At 39.7% G+C, this 19576-nt stretch overlaps 2 protein-coding genes across 5 annotated transcripts; one reads left to right on the top strand and one right to left on the bottom strand.

Moving 5' to 3' along the window:
• The first annotated feature begins 925 nt into the window (after positions 1-925).
• LOC147327752 (ecto-ADP-ribosyltransferase 4) lies at positions 926-4820 on the top strand. Of its 4 annotated transcripts, none has more exons than XM_086295634.1 (5): positions 926-1030; positions 1650-1713; positions 1828-1905; positions 1996-2714; positions 3013-4820. In XM_086295634.1, exons 3-5 carry the CDS (start codon positions 1846-1848, stop codon positions 3089-3091), a joined length of 858 nt encoding a protein of 285 aa, XP_086151760.1. In that variant the 5' UTR covers positions 926-1030; positions 1650-1713; positions 1828-1845; the 3' UTR covers positions 3092-4820. The 4 variants fall into 4 exon arrangements, with proteins under 4 accessions (XP_086151760.1, XP_086151759.1, XP_086151758.1 ...); XM_086295633.1 differs by having other exon boundaries at positions 927-1030; positions 1815-1905; XM_086295632.1 differs by having other exon boundaries at positions 927-1030; positions 1584-1713; positions 1815-1905.
• On the bottom strand, positions 3890-13410 carry LOC147327751 (neuromedin-K receptor-like). The gene is made up of 5 exons (XM_086295630.1): positions 11828-13410; positions 11169-11357; positions 10839-10989; positions 7384-7580; positions 3890-7308 (listed from the first exon to the last, which is right to left on the bottom strand). Exons 1-5 carry the CDS (start codon positions 12175-12177, stop codon positions 7110-7112), a joined length of 1086 nt encoding a protein of 361 aa, XP_086151756.1. The 5' UTR covers positions 12178-13410; the 3' UTR covers positions 3890-7109.
• Positions 13411-19576: the final 6166 nt, after the last annotated feature.

Here is a 19576-nt window from a genome sequence, read left to right as displayed (position 1 = left end):
AGCTTGAGGGATGCAGATTCCAACAGACTCAATAAACTGATCAGCAAGGCCAGTAATGTTGTGGAGATGGAGCTGGAATCTCTTAGGGTAGTGTCTAAGAGCAGGATGTTGTCCAAGATAATGAAAATGCTGGACAAAACCTTCCACCCACTCCATGACATGCTTGCTAGTCACAGCAGCACGTTCAGTGTGACACTGAGATTACAGAAAGGCACAACTGAATGACACAGGAAATCATTCCTATCTATGGCCATCTCTCTGTACAACTCCTCCATCAAATGCACTGTAAACACTGCAGTAGTTACACCCTTTTGCACATCCTCGACAGTGAAAATAACAAATAACATGTTTTACAGTTTAGAGTAAAATTCCAATCATTTATATTTCACCTCTGTAATATTCTGGATATTGATAATTGGAGCTTTTTGTATATATTAGAGCTATTTCTTATATTTTGTAAACTTTGTAATATATTGTATTATTTAATTTAGTTCAGTCTGTTACTGTTGTTGTCTTGGAGCAACTGTAACCACATAATTTCCTTAGGGATTAATAAAGTAATCTGACACTAATTTCAGCAGAGTAATGCATCTTGCTACAAACTAAAAATGGTCCAGGAATGGTTTGAGGTTCACAATAATGAGTTTGAGGTGTTGACTCAAACTCATTTTTTTAGTCAACACCACAGTTGAGCATCTGTGGGATGTGCTGGAAAACAAGTCCTTCCATGGACATTCATGTCGAAATATATGCGAAATATATGAAACTATCTAATCTCTACGCCTGGTACTGCTTGAATCCACAGCACTCCCTCCTTCCTCTTACTCAAACTGAACAGTTTTGCAATACAAAATCCTGTCAGAGTGCTCTGCAAACCCAAGTTTTAGCATGCATGTTTTACTACAAAGCAAGGGAGGGCGTGAGTGGAAAGTAGGAAACAGAACATGATCTTGCTCAGCAGGAATTTACTCTTAACAAGCACCAGAGAACAGTGGAGAAAACAATTCTACATACAGTGGAAAGTCATCAGGTATGTGTGCACTAAAAAGTGTTTAGTTTAGTGCTTAATTTACCAGCTATATCATATGAAGAGTATCAAGTGATTACTTCACTAGTACTTTATAAGTTTATGTTAAGAAAAGTATTGTTACATTTCTTCCATGCTGATTGCTGACATGTCACAGTGAAATGTTTATAAGTGGGTAGATCATGATACAAAGCAAAAGCATGTAGTGAGGTTAATGTGTTAAGTTACTGCTCAGTGTGGACAACAGTACTGTGAGCTCAGAACATCACACTGTAACTTTAAGATGTCCAACTAGGGCTGCTGGAGTCTCCTGTTTACTTTGGATAAAGGCTGCACAGAAGAATTACTGAGGTATCTGGCCCAATCAGCTGTACTGAAATTATGTTAGAACACAAATAAATTACTGCTGGTTTAAAGGGGCAAAACTATGCAACCATTACTTGGTCTGTAAAGCAGTTTACAACAAACCTGAACAAGCTTAGAGGAACTGGGTAGCTTACTCAGGATAAATAACTGGACAACTGGTCCCCCAGTGCCTTTTTACTTCCTTCCACAGGAAAGACTAAGAAGTTCTATTGTATGACATCTTGATTCTTTACTCCACACCCTGTGTTCCCTGCAGTACAGTACAGTACAATACAGCCTTTTTGTGAGTTGCTAACACAAGTTTACTCTTCTTGCTTCAGGTATGTGCTTTTCAATCTTTCCAACATTTAAAATTTTAAACTTGTTTCTGGATTGTGTAAAGTGTTAAAGAATTTTTTTCTGTCCACATTTGATCCTGCAGTGCTTTCTTTCAGAAGAAGAAGAGAACAAAAATGGGGTGCAGAAGAAAAGTGCTTCTTGCTGCAATAATTTTCATGCTTGTCTGCTATAAAGTAAGAATTGTGTTTAAAAAAAATATTCGAAGGTTAGAAAAATTATACATTTAAAAATGTCTTTTTAAATGTGATACACCTCACTTAAAGGTGGCCGCAAAGGATACAAGATTACTGGATGTCCAAAAGACCACAGATGTTGTAGATGACCAGTACAAAGGATGTCGTGAAGAGGCCATGAAGAAGTTCATCGAGTCAGACGTGTTAAAAAAAGAACTAAGCAACAGTGAAGGATTTCAGAAAGCGTGGAATAAAAGTAACGAGTGTTCAAAGCAGATCCCTGGAGGAAGAAAAGAGCATACTGCTGCACTTTCAGTCTATCTTAAAGGAGACCAGCCTTTCATACTAACACTGAACAAAGCAATAGAGACAATGGGTGGAAATGTTAGCATCTATAAAAACCGATTCCAATTCAAGTCTCTTCATTTCCTGCTGATGGACTCCATGAGGCTGCTGAAGCCAAAGGAGTGCAAGAACTTTTATGTTTTTCGAGATGGTAAAAACAAACCACAGAAAGGCTCCACAGTGAGATTTCCAAGTTTCACTTTAGCTTATTCAAACTATGAAGAGCTAAAGAGTCTTGAAGATGTCAATGAGAATACTATTTTAAATCTCACTTCTTGCTTCTTTGTCAACCTGAAAGACTATGTGTGCGGTCAAGAACAGGATGAAATACTCTTATCTCCAGCAGAAGTTTTCACTGTGCAACGAGTGAAAACAAAAACTACATCGGATGATGACAAATACCTTGAGATTGTTTTAAACCACTCAGGACTGAACAGCTCACACAACTGTTACATGTTTTCACGGTAAGATTCATATTCTCTCAATTAAAGTGAAATATTTTTCATATTAATTTCACAAATTTTGATCTTGGAACTGCAGTGTGGTGTTAAAGCTATAAATGTTTACCATTTAAAGCACATGAAAACATTTCGTATGTCCAGCTACTTAAAAATGCATATGTATCTCAAATAAATTATAAATTTCAACATTTTCTGAATCTCAGAGGTTTTACCATCTGGAAATGTATCATGTTCGTGTTTTAGTAACTAAAAAAAAGATTTTACAGTAATCCCCCTCTCTGCTTTGTTTCCATGTCTTCAGGTCTCCTCCAGCTGCTGTCTCCACCCTGTGGCTTGTATCAGTGCTTGCGGCCTCATCTTTGTTTTCTTTAACTGCTTAGTAAGAACATTTTCCTGAGTGTTATCATCTACAGTACTGCTTTGTTTATTCATTTTACAATTTGTTGGCACTTTATTTGGCAGATTGTAGTATCTATCAAATAAAGTTTTAAAGTAGGCTGCCAAAATATTATCAAATATTCTTTTCTGCTTGTCATATGTTATGAATTACAGACCCAATTCACATATATTATTTATGCATGTGTTTATTATTTCTTGTACTTGTGTACTTTAAAAGAATGAAAACAAATGAGAGATGGGAATTACTTGCAGCTGTTCCAGGATAAATTGAGACTGAGTATTGTGGAGCTTTAACTCCTCACAGCAGGAGTGTTTCCAGGATTTTTTTAATGGGCTGTCATGAGAGGACTAAAAACAAGGCAGAGTGGCACATAGAAAATCCAAATAATTGAGAAATTTAGTTTTTAGGTTCAGAAAATTGGTGTAGACCATGCTGGGTTGTCACATGTAAATAACCTGTGAGTCTGACGGATGAACTGAATCTTTGAACCAAAAAATAGAATTTAGAATCTTAGGTATCAGTTTTCTCTCTTTCTTTAATTAATCTGTGAATTCATCCATTTTTACATTTTTGTCAGTGAACATTTTCTAAGTTGAATATTGTTTACAACTTCCTTCAGTGTGTATATATCTGTAAATTACTAGCTCACAAGTTTTAGAATGCTTTTTTTAGTCGTTACAGTCAGCAATGCTCTCCCTCTCAAACTGCTTGTAAAGACACCACGCCTCAAGGATTCCTTCTGTTTCCCTATCAAATAAACAACATGCAAAAATCAAAAGGCTTTATAACAAATTTAATGTGATCACACAAACATTTTACCTACAATTAACGATTTTTTTTGTTTTGTTTTTACAAATATACACATTAAGTCCTACTTCCCCAAATTAAACACCATAACACGTCACTCACCCAGTAGCCGGACAATAATTACTGTCTAAATGTAACACTCATCATTAGACTTCACATTAATGACACACACAAACAAACATTCACACTGTAAAGGCTAAATATGTCTTTTTTTTGTATTCATGTGTGAGTCAGCAGCAAAATATTTAAATATTATAATACATATTATTATTATTAACAAATTACTTACATTAATACCTACATACTGTTAGAACACCTATATACAGAAAAACCACACAGTTCACACGGCACATGCTTCCTGCAACTACATCAGCAAGCACTTGTGAATTAACATGTACAAACATGAAACACAGGTAACATCTGAACACCTCCAAAAACAGTGTCACTAAAACTGATTTAAAGACATTAAAGTCAGTAAAGCAACATTACTTTTGATGCTGAAGTTGATCAGAGCCACTGAGATCTACAATGATGTCAAATGTGTTAATGTAATCAAAACCAACAAGAGAAAATGAATTTTTTTTAGACCTTTTATAAAAAGTTCTCACTTTTTACCTCTGGGTACTCAGTAATGGAAATATTTAAAATTCTTTGTTATGCATTTATGAGAAATTAAATGTAGTCACAGTTGTATGGTGTGATTTAGTGCCTTCCCCCACCCCCCAAAAAAGGAAAGAAAAAAAAACCCACCACATTTGTAATTTCTCACATGATCACATAATTCAATTTATACACATACGCCCACAACATTCATGTAGACAAAGCAACGAAAAATATGAAGTTTTGACATTTTATTAACAAAAATATATTCAGAAACATGTCATAATAAAAAAAAAATGAAACTATTAAACATTTTAATGACTGGAAGGCAGTAATAGTAAAGGAAAACATTTCATAGTTATATTTATTCTAAAATTAGAATAATCCACAAGAGTCTTCATCAAAAAAATATATGTCTATGATGTATGTGTGTTCAGGATTAATGCACCATCGCTTCCTTTGTCAGCTGTCAGGCACAATAAATGGCCCAAATCAACAGCCAGGGCTTTACAACTACATACCTGTTTTTCTTTTTGTTGGTTTGTTTTTAACCACCAGCATAGAGGCTGTCATTCTTCTCGTTCTGCGCGCAATTTTAATCCTTCATAATAAGTAAGTAAAGATTATTTGTAGAGCACTTTTCACAGGCATTAAATTCACAAATCGATGTACAACAATTAAACAAAATTAATTACAAGAGAAGCATTTTAAAACAGAATCAAAATAAATAAAAACACACATAAAAAAATTCATCAGAAGGCCTGATTAAATAAAAATGTTTTTCAATTTTGTTGTTTTTTCTTTTCTTTTTAAAAAGACCTCACAGAGTCTGCTAAACAAAGCCAGAGTGTTAAACTGTTTCAGAGACCCTTGGTGCCACAGACTGAAAAGCTATCTTCCCCCCTGGTCTCTTTTCTTGTACGAGGGGCAACTAACAGACTTTGAGTCATAGCTGGACTGGCCATCGGGCATACCGGGCACTTGCCCGGTGGGCCACTGGTGATTTTTTGTTTTTAATGGGCCAATAGATTTTTTTTTTTTTAATATATATATAGGAAGGGTATATATAATGAAAGGTGTTGGATTGGCCAGTTGGTCATGATCGACTTTGGGCTGGACCAATTACAGCCGAGGAGGCCGGATGGACCCGCCCCCTTGTTTAGCAATCACGTGGCTTTCACGCATTGCATGCCGGGAACTCGTGGCAAAACAATCCAAGTACCGCATCAAATGCAAGCATTTGCAGCACCGCAAAACGTTCATTCTCCGGTTCCAATACCTTCTTTTTTTTCTTTGCCGCACAAAAAAGGAATGTACAAAACAAAAGGAGAACAATGCCGGTCCGTACAAAGACAGACTTGACGAAAAGACAAAGAAAAGATACGAGGAAAAATCAAAGGAGTGAAAGGGTCAGACCCTTACGAGCACACAGAGTGGACAAAAGACGTCAGCGTGCTGCCCAACTTTCACCACGCTCAGATTTATAATTATACGGTTCTTGGAGTGAGTGCATACACTCATGAAGTTTAGTAACTTCAGGTCACTGCAACAAGCCCAGGTACAGTTTGCCGACGGATGGGTACAGGACCTTGAAATGCACCGTGTAGAACGAAAGACCATCGTACGAACAAAGGTAAGTTTACCAGTCTCACAAATCGTCGTCATAAATACACATTCGTTAACCGTTTATTAATATAACCTTTGAGCTCAACGGTAATTAGTAGTGGAAATAATCTCTGGTAGCATCACAGAAATGTAGCAGTGACAATAATACTGTATGCTGTAATCGTACTGGGCAATTAGTGATACAAAACAACTGTTTTATCCTGTGAATAAAAGTATATGTTTTTGTCAATGTACCATAATAACAGAGGCGAAACGCAATATTGTGTCAGGACAATTCACTATTTATGCACAATAAACAAAGGAGCATAGCGCGACAATTTCTGTTCAGCGCCAGACTTGCTTGTAACCTATATCACCAATTATGTTATAAAAATGACGCATTAAATACTACAAAACTCTGACCTTTGTGGGAATGCTTGGAGCAGACTAACATGTGAGCTGGAGTGTTCTAGGACGTTATATTCGGCATATCCAGACCATCCGTCTGCTCTTACTTCGGAAACATGGCTTAAAAAATTTCTCTTCAACAACGTAATCCGATAAAAAAAAAAAACGATCTCTCTACCCGTCGGCTTCCCGTGGCTGTCATGCGACCGGCTATTGCAGTTAATAATACAACAGCTTCTTGACATTTTTTGTGTTTCTTTTTATCGCTGTGTAACTGAGTTCAATTGAAAGCCTGCGTGCGCTAGTACCTCTTGCCACAAGTTTCCAGAATCCTTTGCGGTTTTACCCCTGAATGACGTCACATTTTCAATCTTTATCCTGGTGGCCCGGTCTCTAGTCAAAATGCCCGGGCCGATTTTTTGTCCCAGTCCAGCCTTGCTTTGAGTTTGTGGTTGAAAAAAAAAATCCACAGGAAAAAAAAATGAAGCAATCAGTTCAAAATAATGTAAATGAAATAAATAATCCACAAATAAATAATTCACGTTTAGCTGGAGTGCGCTCATTGGATCAAAAATACCCTAACTATCTTTATTATTCAGCTCAGAGTTGGGTTTTGACCTGTTTCCACGAGTGCTCTTGTCTTTGCTCAGGATGCTGGTGCACACGCTGCTCTGGTGACACGGTCGAAGTCTTGTGCTTTGGAGCTCCAGCTCATCGTAGCTCGACACCCGGACAAAAGGACACCAGCGGAAAACCTGCTTGAAACCAGCTCGAAACCTGCAGCCAACGAAACGCTGACATGCAGTTATGCTCTGATTAGTGTTGGTGAGGTGATGACTGACTTGGACTCACCTGCTATTGAGGCAGCAGTAGATGATGGGATTGTACATGGTGGAGCTCATTGCAAGCCACAGCACTGACAGGTAAACCTGCTGGATGTACTTCCACTTGCTCAGACGCTTGTTGAGACCCGTCGCGATGAAGTAGACATGATACGGCAGCCAGCAGAGGGCGAAGGTAACCACTACAATAATCATCATCTTCACCACCTGCAGGACACAAGCCATCAGCAGGAGGGCAAATCAGTAGGCGGGCCCCCGCCCCCAGAAGACATTCTGACATTTCACAGGAAAGCGGAAAAGGAGAGGCACCAGTAATAAAATGAATGATGGCTTAATTCCGTTCAGCTGCTTCTATTTTTGGGTGCTGGTATTTTGCATGCTGGCTCGCTGCCACACTGTCATGTCTCGCTGGGGCACTTGAAAAGAACAGAGCCTTCATTAGTGTCAGGAGTGACACGTGATTTTCCTGCTGTCAAAGTGCTGCAAACGGGTCTGTTTTACAGCACAGTGATTTTTGACAGACAGCCTTCTTCAGTGTGCAAAATGGCAAATGTAACATAAGTAACTGGGAGAAAATGTGCTGGTATAACATAATAACACAAAATCCTTGTCTGGGGAATTATGAGATAAACTGAGATGTGGCATCTGAGACAATACAACATGGGAAAAAATAATCAGAAGTTTTGCAGCAGGCTGGTAGCATCACAAAAAAACTACAAAAAAATGTTTTAAAAAAATATGTACAAATGACTATATATCATAATCCGAACCATGAGTAGAAACAGGAATAAATTATTCTTTCCAGCTTTAGTTTCTTAAAGGTACAGTAAAGGTGTCTTTAAATCACGGTGGTCTGGCAAATCTAAAGCAAATATTTGATTGCACAGGATTTTATTATATATGGGGATGTACCAGTGCAGTGAAGGATAGATGCATGAAAACTGGAGCTGAGAATATCTGATGTGCTGAAGGAAACCAAGACATCGAATCTTTTTAACAATAGTCTTTGCATAAATGATAGAACACTGACACAAGCCCTTCAACTGGAAAATTACCAGTTATTATTATTATTAATACCAAATGGTTCCAATTGGTATCAGTCAGTGAGGTTTTGATTAGGAGGAATTCCACTAGTGCTGAATGTGTTTTTTTTATGTAAGCTCTGTAGCTTGGGAACGCCTTGGGGAAGAGATTGAGACCATTTAAGTTGTATAACTCTAAAGATGTAAGCGTGCAGCAGAAACTCAAATGGATGTGGGTAATTTGTTTTCTTTGTTTTCGTTCTGGTGTGTGTATGACCTCCTGCCTTGTTTGTGTATGTCTTGTCTTTTACCCCAGAATGGCTCTAATGAGAATGAAAATAAAGACTAAAGAAAGAAGTAAGCTGCTTTATTTGTCTTCCTCACTAGACAGTGAAACAAAAAAAAAATCTACATCTGAGTTGTCAGACCACAGAATATCTGAATAAAAATCTGATGTTGAGTTTGTAATTACCTATTGGCTGCTCACTGGGCTGAAACTGAGCTAAACAAAAAAGTGGAGGATGTAAAACTGAATCTGAGCTGATAGATACAGAGAAACGCTATTGGATGATTGATTTGTCACTATACTTTATACCTTTCACACTACATATAGTTTAAACCGTATCCAGCAAATCTTCATATTCAAAAGCTACATTTTTGCTACTTTAGATTAATTCAACTTTGTCACACTGAGCAATTATTCCGTATTCAAACTTCCATACTATCCATACCTGCATCCTAAACATCATTCTTAGCAGGAGAAATATCAAATTATGAGTGCAAACATTTCTCTAAATGCTACTTAAGCATGCAATGTCTGGCACCGTGGTAGCTCAATGCACAGCGTAGGAAATAATGAGTTTATTGACCATTTTTATCTCTCTGTAATTATAATTTCGATTCATTGAGTCCAGGATGGCTGTCATGAGGAGAGGGAAAGGTCAGGGATGACGCACCAGTACCCAGGAGGTTTCAGGTAGGATGAAAGAGAGAGCACCGCAGAAAGCATCAGCAAGTTACAGCACAATGCAAAGCTGTGGGGGGTTAAAAAGAAGCAGGCAGCGATTCATGAGCAGAAGTGCATCTGCAACAGCATGCTTTCTTATCTGATGCAGTGCCATGAAATATTCTTAAAAGACTCCTGCAAGCAACAGACTTTTTTTTTAACTTTATAGAAGTATGTGGTTGTTTTGTTTTCTGTCCCCAGTTTGCAGGAAAAAAGTGCCAAATATGGCTAAAACCATATATGAGATCATTAAAATCAAGCTGGGAAACTGTTGCTGGGTCAAAGACAAACAAAACCACAGATTTATTCCTTTTAATTCCATCCAAAACACCCTTAATCAATGAATACTTCCAGTGTCTGACCCTTAGGGTCCCTCTTTGAATAATCCTACATGGAGCATTTATCAATGAACTGACTTTAATCCCAGGCCCATCTTGATAGACGCTCGTCATGACATCTGCAATGACCTTAATCCCTGCTCAACCCAGCGCTCACAGTAGCTGCTGGAAAGTACACTGTGCCGTCTGGCTGAGGAGTGAATCGATTGCCTCCGGATCCCATCCTCTGCTATCAGGATGTGGCCAGTTTCTTTACTTCTGTGTGATCAGGCTGTTTCGACGTGTTGTGTTTGCAAAGGTCAACATTAGTGCCCGGCAATAAAGAGATAGCTTGTGCCGGTGCATTTGTCCTGTATATGGTTTTCAGATAAAAGCTGAACCTCTGCTGCGTCACATTTTACTGATCAAAGCTGGAGGCAGTCAGCAGACATGCTCGTATTTATTTTGTTATATATTTCGTTTGATTGTTCATTGTGTTAGGATTTCCTTTAAACCTGCAGATGTGTTATCACATTTTACTGATCAAAGCTGGAGGCAGTCAGCAGACATGCTCGTATTTATTTTTTTATATATTTCGTTTGATTGTTCATTGTGTTAGGATTTCCTTTAAACCTGCAGATGTGTTATCAAACATCTGCACTCTTATAGTTGTTGTGCACTAGCATATCATTGCTTCTCCGGGGATGTTTTAACACAGTATTAACTTAAAGCATTTCAACATTTCATTACTTGTTGTATCAAATTTAAGATGGAAAGACTTTGCATGTTGCATTTCAGTCACAGAGCTGGTAGTTTTCCACTCTGGTTTAGGTAAGTGTTTTTTTTAATATATATATATATATATATATACATATTCTCAAATAGGAGAAATAACTTTGCCATTTTTCTTGGTTAGCTACAGTAAACGTAGAAGACCTAACATTTGTCTTTTCTGTAAAATGTGATATTTTTTCCTTCACGCAAAACTGTGTTTTTATTACAGCCATTTACAAGTTATGTTAAATTCAAGTTTGTTTTTCCCCATAAACATTTTACACTATTAATCAAAAGTAAATCGTTAAGGCAGAGGATGAATGCATTGGATGAGCACAGTGATTACCTTCCTTTTGGCCTGTAGCTGTCCTTGGTAGTTATCAGATGAATCTCCAGGGATCTCACCTCCCCATAGTGTCACCCCCACAATGGTATAGGTGATGCCCATCACCACTAAGGGCAGTATGTAGACCAGAACTGTAACTATGATATGATACCTGTGCAAATAATGAAGCAGATGCCAAGCTTTTAAAGGAAGCTGTCTGACGTTGCTTGACCAAAGCAGCTTTAGTGGGAGTGATAGCAAGCTAAGAGAAACAAGACAGCTGAAATCTGAATTGATAAGGATGGTTAAGTTTTCAGAGAAAAACAGAGGAGGGTGTCAGTGTGATCTCACATGAAGGAGTCTTCGGCCATGCGGGGCCAGGCCACGTAGCAGACGGTCCTTTGGGGCAGAGTTCGGATGGTGGAAAAGTAGCAGAGCGGGAAGGCCAGAACCACAGCCAAGCTCCAGATACAGACAATGACCCCCAGAGTGGCTTTAGCAGGCAGACGAGGCTTCATAGGGTGGATGATCGCCATGTACCTACAACCGAGAGCCCACAACTTAGTGAGTGAGTGAGCTCAGCTATCAGTTGATGCCCACAAGTGTGAGTTTCTCCATGGTAGGTGGGATGCAAACCCTGAAATGGCCGTTACTGTGGCAGAATACTATGATTTACCCAAGACCTCATTAGACCCAAAGACCCATTTTCAGGCATTTAAAGCGTGTAATTCATCAGCTGTAGTTTATTTTTAAAGTCAGATTAAAGATGGGAAAAAATAAAACTGTAACAATTTTAAAATAAGTATTTTCAGACCAAATTCAGACAAAAAAAATAAACGAAACAGTAAATAAAATAACACTGAACACCACTGTTCAGCTGCAACTTATATACAGCGGGGGGGAATAATCTAACTAATCTAACCAAACTGAAAAAAAAAAAAAGTGTTCGTAAAAAGAGGTCACCGAAAGGGCTCTTGCGTCTCTCCAGCTTAATAATAACACGGCCGTACCTGTCGATGGCGATCGCGGTCATGGAGTAGATGCTGGCAAACACGGCGGTGACTGGAAAGAAGTTGTGGAACCTGCAGTACACCTGGCCGAAGTACCACTCTCCGTGAGCCGCGTAGATGAAGTTGATGAGCGTGTTGAAAGCGGCCATGGAAACGTCAGAGAAAGCCAAGTTCAGCAGGAAATAGTTGGTGACAGTCCTCATCCGCTTGTGCGCCAGAATAATCCAAATCACTATCAGGTTCCCGAAGACCGCCACGGCCAGTACTGTGCTGTAAGCCACCGACCACAGCGCGACGCGCCACGGAGGCTGCACGAACTGGTTGGTCAGACCTCTGGTTGTGTTTTCCATTCCTCAGGTGTGCTCGATCCGATCTGTTTCGCTCAGTCTGCTGCTGCCAGAGGTCTCTACAAAGATGCGCCACAGACGCGCGACGTGCTCAAAGGACATGTGACCGGTGAGGCAGAGAGAGTTCTCCACATGCGTCTGCCATCGTTCAACAAATCAAACAAACATATAAACTCTCTGATCGTAGTTTTCACATTTTAGTCTGCACAATTAAACAAGCACACAGATTTTTAATGAGAAATTGATACTTTATTCTGTTCTGTCTGTGTCTGTTATTAGAAACACACATTGTTTTTGGTTGAAGTCATGGACCTCTTTAAGCTAAATCACATAATTCAAAGGCAAATAAACAACTAATTTAATAAATAACTGGGTTGCTATTTGGTATAACTGTTATTGGCTACTTGCACTTCCGCAGTACCATCACATCCACATTACAAGCCTTTGGAATTTATCACATTCCTAATTTCATATGGAAAAAGTGACAGACAACGAATCTGAAAGACAAGGAAATGTTCTACATTCATAAATTACAGACTGCTAATCACACTGGTTTAAATGACGATTGAGATTTTACAGTTTTTGTTTGTTTTTACTTTTCAAATTTTGTTTGTCCCTAGAAATGCATTTGTATTATCTGTGGTTGATGGTATTGTATGCTGCTTATGTACATTTGGTTTAAATGTAATAAATATTTTGGATATCATGTTGACACCCTTTTGGTATCCTGCATCCAGGTTTTGAAAGTTCTTTCTATTGGTGGAGCATCGCTGGTGGACGCTTACCACTGGTGGAACATGAAGATCCAGCATTTCGATGAACTGTGTTGATGAAAGCTTATCTGCTTAAAGATGTTGGAGTATTCTTGGTCAAACGTGACAATAAATGTTAAAACAAGTATATTTTTTTCCTTTTTTTTGCTAAAATTTTGGTCATAACTCCAGGAGAAATCAAATAAATTTCATTGTAAAACATAAAAAATGTTGCTGTAGCATTAGATCTGTCTGAAGCTTTAAATCAGCCTGAGGGTGATACTGTTAAATCCTTAATAACTGTTTCATCCAAAGCAAAGCTCGTGGTGTCAGGATTTTATGGGTTTGTCTGTATTATGTAAGAGGTTTAGCCAATGTGAGAGCCCAATAGGTTAGCCTGACTTAGTGGTTCATGTACAGAATCTGTTTGTAGAGAATAAAGCTCAGTAAAACCAGTAAGTGTCGAATATAGTCTCTTTAGGGTGCTACATACAGTATCTCACAAAAGTGAGTACACTCCTCACATTATTGTAAATATTTTGTTATATCTTTTCATGGGGCAACTTTGAAGATATGACACTTTGACACAATGTAAAGTAGTCAGTGTACAGCTTGTATAACAGTGTAAATTTCGTGTCACCTCAAAATAACTCAACATACAGCCATTAATGTCTAAACTGCTAGCAACAAAAGTGAGTACACCCCTAGGTGAAAATGTCCAAACTGTGCCCAAAGTGTCAACATTTTGTGTGGCAACCATTATTTTTCCAACACTGCCTTACATCTGTTGGAAATTGAGTTCACTGGAGCTTCACAGGGTGCCACTGGAATCCTCTTCCACTCCTCCATGATGATATCATGGAGCCGGTGGATGTTAGAGACCTTGCCCTCCTTCACCTTCCATTTGAGGATGCCCGACAGATGCTCAATAGGGTTTAAGTCTGGAGACATGCTTGGCCAGTCAAGTACCTTTACCCTCAGTTTATTTAGCAAGGCACTGGTCTTTTTAGAGGTGTGTTTGAGGTTGTTATCATGTTGGAATACTGTCCTGCGACCCAGTTTCTGAAGGGAGGGGGTTGTGCTCTGCTTCAGTATGTCACCGTACATGTTGGCATTCATGGTTCCCTCAATTAACTGTAGCTCCCCAGTGCCAGCAGCAATCATGCAGCCCCAAACAATGGCATCCCTCTACCATGCTTGACTATAGACAAGAAATGCTTGTCTTTGTACTCCTCACCTGCCACACACCCATAACACCATCTGAACCAAATAAGTTTGCCCTGGTCTCATCAGGCCACAGGTAATCCATGTCCTTAGTCTGCTTCTCTTCAGCAAACTGTTTGCAGGATTTCTTGTGCATTATCTTTAGAAGAGGCTTCCTTCTAGGATGACAGCCATGCAGACCAGTTTGATGTAGTGTGGCGCATGGTCTGAGCACTGACAGGCCGACCCTCCACACCTTCAACCTTTTCAGCAATGCTTGCAGCACCCCTACATCTATTTTTAAAAGACAACCTCTGGATATGACGCTGAGCATGTGCACTCAACTTCTTTGATTAACTATGGTGAGGTTTGTTCTGAGTGGAACCTGTCCTGTTAACCTGCGTTATGGTGTTGACTACTGTACTGCAGCTCAGTTTCAGGGTGTTGGCAATCTTCTTAAAGCCTAGACCATCTTTATGTAGAGTAAAAAAAATTTCAGATCCTCTGAGAATTCTTTGCCATGATGTGCTGTGTTAAACTTCCAGTGACCAATATGAGAGAGTGTGAGAGCAATTACACCAAATACAACACACCTTCTCCCCATTTGCACCTCAGACCTTGTAATACTAACGAGTCACATGACACTAGAATCGAAAATGGCTAATCGGGCACAAATTGGACGTTTTCACCTAGGAGTGTACTCACTTTGGTTTAGGCAATGATGGCTGTATGTTGAGTTATTTAGAGGGGGCAGTGAATTTACACTGTTATACAAGCTGTACACTGACTACTTTACATTGTATTAAAGTGTCATATCTTTAATGTTGTCCCATGAAAAGATACAACAAAATATTTACAAAAATGTGACGGCTGTACTCATTTTTGTGAGTATTTCTTGTTTCAGATTAAGGTGAAATCCAATCTTTTTTGGATGTAGGACTAATTTATGAACACCTCTATAAAATATCTATTTTCTGTCTCTGAGCTTCTTCATGACAGTAGATTAAAACAGCAATTGTTTTAATTTTACCTTGGTACATCGCAATGATTAAGGTCAAACTGTTATTAAACCCAAACGTTGCATTTGTTAATAAAAACTTACTTTGTGTACTAAAAGTTTACTCATTCTCACAGGGTCAGACTTCCGGCCTATTCTGACGTGATTTGCTTTTCATTGATCAAACTTCACACAGAGATCAGACACTTGACAAGAAGACACATCCATACCCCCCCCACTGCCGCCCCCTACTAAATAACTGATGCCTGAATTATTCAAAGCAAAAAGAGGGTGAAAGTTTAGGTTACAGCTAATGATACTATCAGCTGTTACTAAATAGCTCCTGACCTTTTTAGTATGGGAGTAAGGGCGTGTTTACAACAATTTCGAACACTGACATTTTAAAGAGGGAGTGGCCCAGAAGAGGTGGCCTCTGGGTAATGAGTTCTTGCTGAGAGGAAACAGACTTTCTGACCTTCTTTTGGTCTTTTCACAGTGTGCACAGCTTAAAATGGCCCACAGCCTCTATTATAAAACCCAGCAGAGTGCAGCCTTTCAATAAATACATATTGAAAACAAGTGAATATGGAAACATCAAACAACCCACGTCACTGAAGAGCTCATAAAAGCAAGATTGCTCGAGGCGCTTTTTGAGGTAATTGCAGTCATACACAGCAGGAGAAAAACAAAACACTTACTGGGCATTAGAATTGTGACGCTGATGTCTGCGTGGCAACACATCAAATAACTGATTTGTTATTAACATTAGACAACCTCAAGTGAATAATGCAACACGCAGCACTGGCAAAGCACAAAGCAGGATTTTACAAACACAGATTTCAAGAGTCCTCCGGATACACTTGTCTTTTTTAATAGTTTATTCATGATTTTATTTAGCCAGAGTCAGTGAGACAATGTGGAGGACTAGAGGACAGTTGCAAGGAAAAAGGAGGAGTCAGAACGTAAAATACGATTTTCTTATTTTTATATATTCATATCAGCTGATATTATGAACAGGCTCAGTATTTAAAAAATGGTTTCAGTTCGCCCTCCCTCAATCATAAAATCATGCCAGAAATACAAAAGAGCAAAGAAGAGCCCGTAAGTAGTAAGAATGTACTACTCAAGGTCAAGGAAGCATTTCCAAATGCATAAGTGTATCCAGCTGACCTGGAGGCAAAATACAGCTGTCAAAACGAGGTATGAACAAACTGACCTAATTAAGTGAGACACAACATTATACTCACTGTTGAGCTAGTTAATAGGTATGCCCTCGTTGTCATCTGTTGTGATTTTATTTTGAAAGGATGCTTCTTGTTATGCTGCAGAGTGCACGCGAGAGTTCAATAATAAAAACTAAGTGTTGTTCCGGTGAAAAGCCGATGCCCCACGTGTGATTATTCCTCCGTCTAGACAATATAAGTATCTTCAATATTCATGCAGATTCCGCTGGAAGACCCGTCTCTGCTAACAGGTTATGGGCCCAGGAAAACATTGAAGCTACGCCAGGGGAAAGTTTACCACCAGAAAAGTCGCAAAGTACAGCGTGTTCGGTGAGGGCTAGCGTGCTAAGTTAGCACCATGAATAAGCGTGCTGGTGAACCCAGTGGCCGATGGGCAAGGTTGGTTTTTGACGGAGATGAGAAGAATTATGAACTGTGGGAGACAAAATTTTTGGGACATCTTAGATTACAAGGTCTAAAAGACACAATATTGAAAAGCGATGACGACGAAGATAAGAATGCCCAGGCCTATGCAGAGTTAATACAGTTCCTGGATGATAAGAGTTTATCGCTCGTGATGAGAGAAGCTGCCGATGATGGACGCGAGGCACTGAAAATTTTAAGAGACTATTATGCAGGAAAAGGTAAACCAAGAATTATCAGCCTTTATACCGAACTGACTTCTCTGAAGAAAGCAAGCAGTGAGAGCGTCACGGAGTACATCATACGCGCAGAGACATTTATTACAGCCCTGAGAAATGCTGGAGAGACACTTAGTGATGGTCTGCTTGTAGCGATGGTGTTAAAAGGTTTACCAGAAACATTTAAACCTTTTTCCGTTCACATTACGCAAAGTGAATCAGAAATCAAGTTTGCGGAATTTAAAACGAAACTCCGCAGCTATGAGGACACTGAGAAAATGCGCTTAATGGAACAAGAGGATAACATCATGAAGGCGAGAGTGCAACCCAGCGTGAGACCCGCAGCAGCTGCTAATGACCACAGGAGAGACATGTCAGACATAGTCTGTTTTAAGTGTGGCCAACGGGGACACAAGGCCAGAGCATGCCGCTACAGACAGTGGTGCAGTCACTGTAGGAGCAACACCCATCGAGAGTCGACTTGCAGGAGACGACAACGGAATGATGAAGCACGCATAGCCTCGGAGGAGGGCGACAACGCAGAGAGCGACGACACCTATGTCTTCCGGATGAGCGATGACTACGCGGCACCTCAACAGCCACAAGACATCAGGACCAAAGGCCTAATGGTGGATACTGGCGCAACATCACACATCCTGAATGATAAAACAGCGTTCAAGAAATTTAATGACGACTTCCAGCCGGGAACGCACTGTGTGGAATTAGCTGATGGCACCAGGTGTAAAGGAGTGGCTGAAGGCAGAGGAGATGCAGAGGTGTGCTTGATAGACAGCAGAGGGAGACAGTGTAAAACAACACTGAAAGACGCCCTATGCATTCCCTCATTTCCACAGAATATCTTCTCTGTGAGAGCGGCCACCACGAACGGAGCCACTATCATCTTTAAGAAAGGAAGGAACGTCCTTCAACACAGAGACGGTACAAAGTTTCACATCCATGAGCACAACAGACTTTATTACCTTGAGACTGTAAGTGAGTACGATGATAAGTGTAATAATTGTTTTGATGTGCAGACATGGCATGAAATTTTGGGACATTGCAATCATAGTGACATTCTGAAGCTACAAAATGTGGTTGAAGGTATGAAAATCAAAGGGAAAACTGACAAAGAAAGTTTGAACTGTGAGGTGTGTATTCAGGGAAAATTTGTCCAGACTAGGAATAGAAACCCTGACAGGAGAGCTGAGAAACCTCTCGAGCTGGTACATACGGATCTAGCAGGGCCGATAGATCCAGAATCACGAGATGGACACAGATATGCATTATTGTTTACCGATGACTTTTCCGGTGCAGTATTTGTATATTTTCTCAAAAACAAAAGTGAAACAATGCAAGCAACTGAAATCTTTTTGGCCGATACAGCCCCACTCGGGAAGGTAAAGTGTATCAGGTCAGACAACGGCACAGAGTTCATGGCAAAGAGTTACCAGGTATTGTTAAACAAACATGGAATAAGACATGAAACTTCAGCCCCATATTCCCCTCACCAGAATGGTACAGCGGAACGTGGCTGGAGAACACTTTTTGATATGGGGAGGTGCATGCTTATTGAGAGTGCCATACCAAAGGAATTATGGACGTATGCAGTTCAAACAGCGGCTATCGTGAGAAACAGATGCTTTAACAACCGGACAGGGCAGACACCTTACTTTTTGCTGACTGGGCGGAAGCCCAATCTATCCAGAATGCGAAAGTTTGGGTGTGAGTGTTATGCTTACAAGCAAAACAAGGGTAAGCTGGATTCTAAGTGTACAAAAGGGATTTTTGTAGGCTACGACAAAAACAGTCCAGCATACAAGGTTTATTTCCCAGACAGCGCCAAAGTGCAAAAGTTTAGGCTGGTTAAGTTTGTAACCAAACACAATGAGGAAAAGCAAACACAAACTGATACGACATCTGAGGATGAAGACATACAGGTGAGGGAGAGACCAAACGTGAACAGGGAAAGCCCCAGTACCAGTTCACAGGAACCAGATACTGACAACCAACCAGAAGTGAACAGTCAGATGCCACTTAGTGATGAGACTGAAAACTCCAGAAGGTATCCTTCTAGAACAAGAAAGAAACCAGATTATCTAAATGAATATGAGTCAGGAGAAGACATTGATGATCAAGTGCTGACTAACATAGACTACTGTTACAGACTGATAAGTAACTCACCCGTGACATTCAGTGAAGCTGCAAGGTCACCCAACTCTAGAGAGTGGAAAGCAGCTATGGATGAAGAAATGCAATCCTTAAAAGAGAACAACACCTTTACCCTAACAATCTTACCTGGGGGAAAGAAAGCAGTGGGGGGTAGATGGGTATATGTGAAGAAAAACAGTGGTGATGGATCAGAAAAATATAAAGCACGGTACGTAGCTAAAGGTTACAACCAGTGTTTTGGGATAGACTATGATGAAACTTTTTCTCCGACTGCTAACCTGACAAGCATAAGAGTATTGATGCAGTGTGCAATACAAGAAAACCTGATTTTGCATCAGATGGATGTAAAAACCGCATACTTGCATGCACCAATAGATTTTGAAGTGTATGTTGAGCAGCCAGAAGGCTATGAAGTAA

This window comes from Aulonocara sp. 'chitande type north' Nkhata Bay, linkage group LG6, assembly GCF_057382095.1.
Source record: "Aulonocara sp. 'chitande type north' Nkhata Bay isolate Kocher_YH1m ecotype deep benthic linkage group LG6, A_spYH_male_GT1.1, whole genome shotgun sequence".
NCBI classification, from domain to species: Eukaryota; Metazoa; Chordata; class Actinopteri; order Cichliformes; family Cichlidae; genus Aulonocara; species Aulonocara sp. 'chitande type north' Nkhata Bay.
This window is presented reverse-complemented; position numbering and strand designations above follow the sequence as displayed.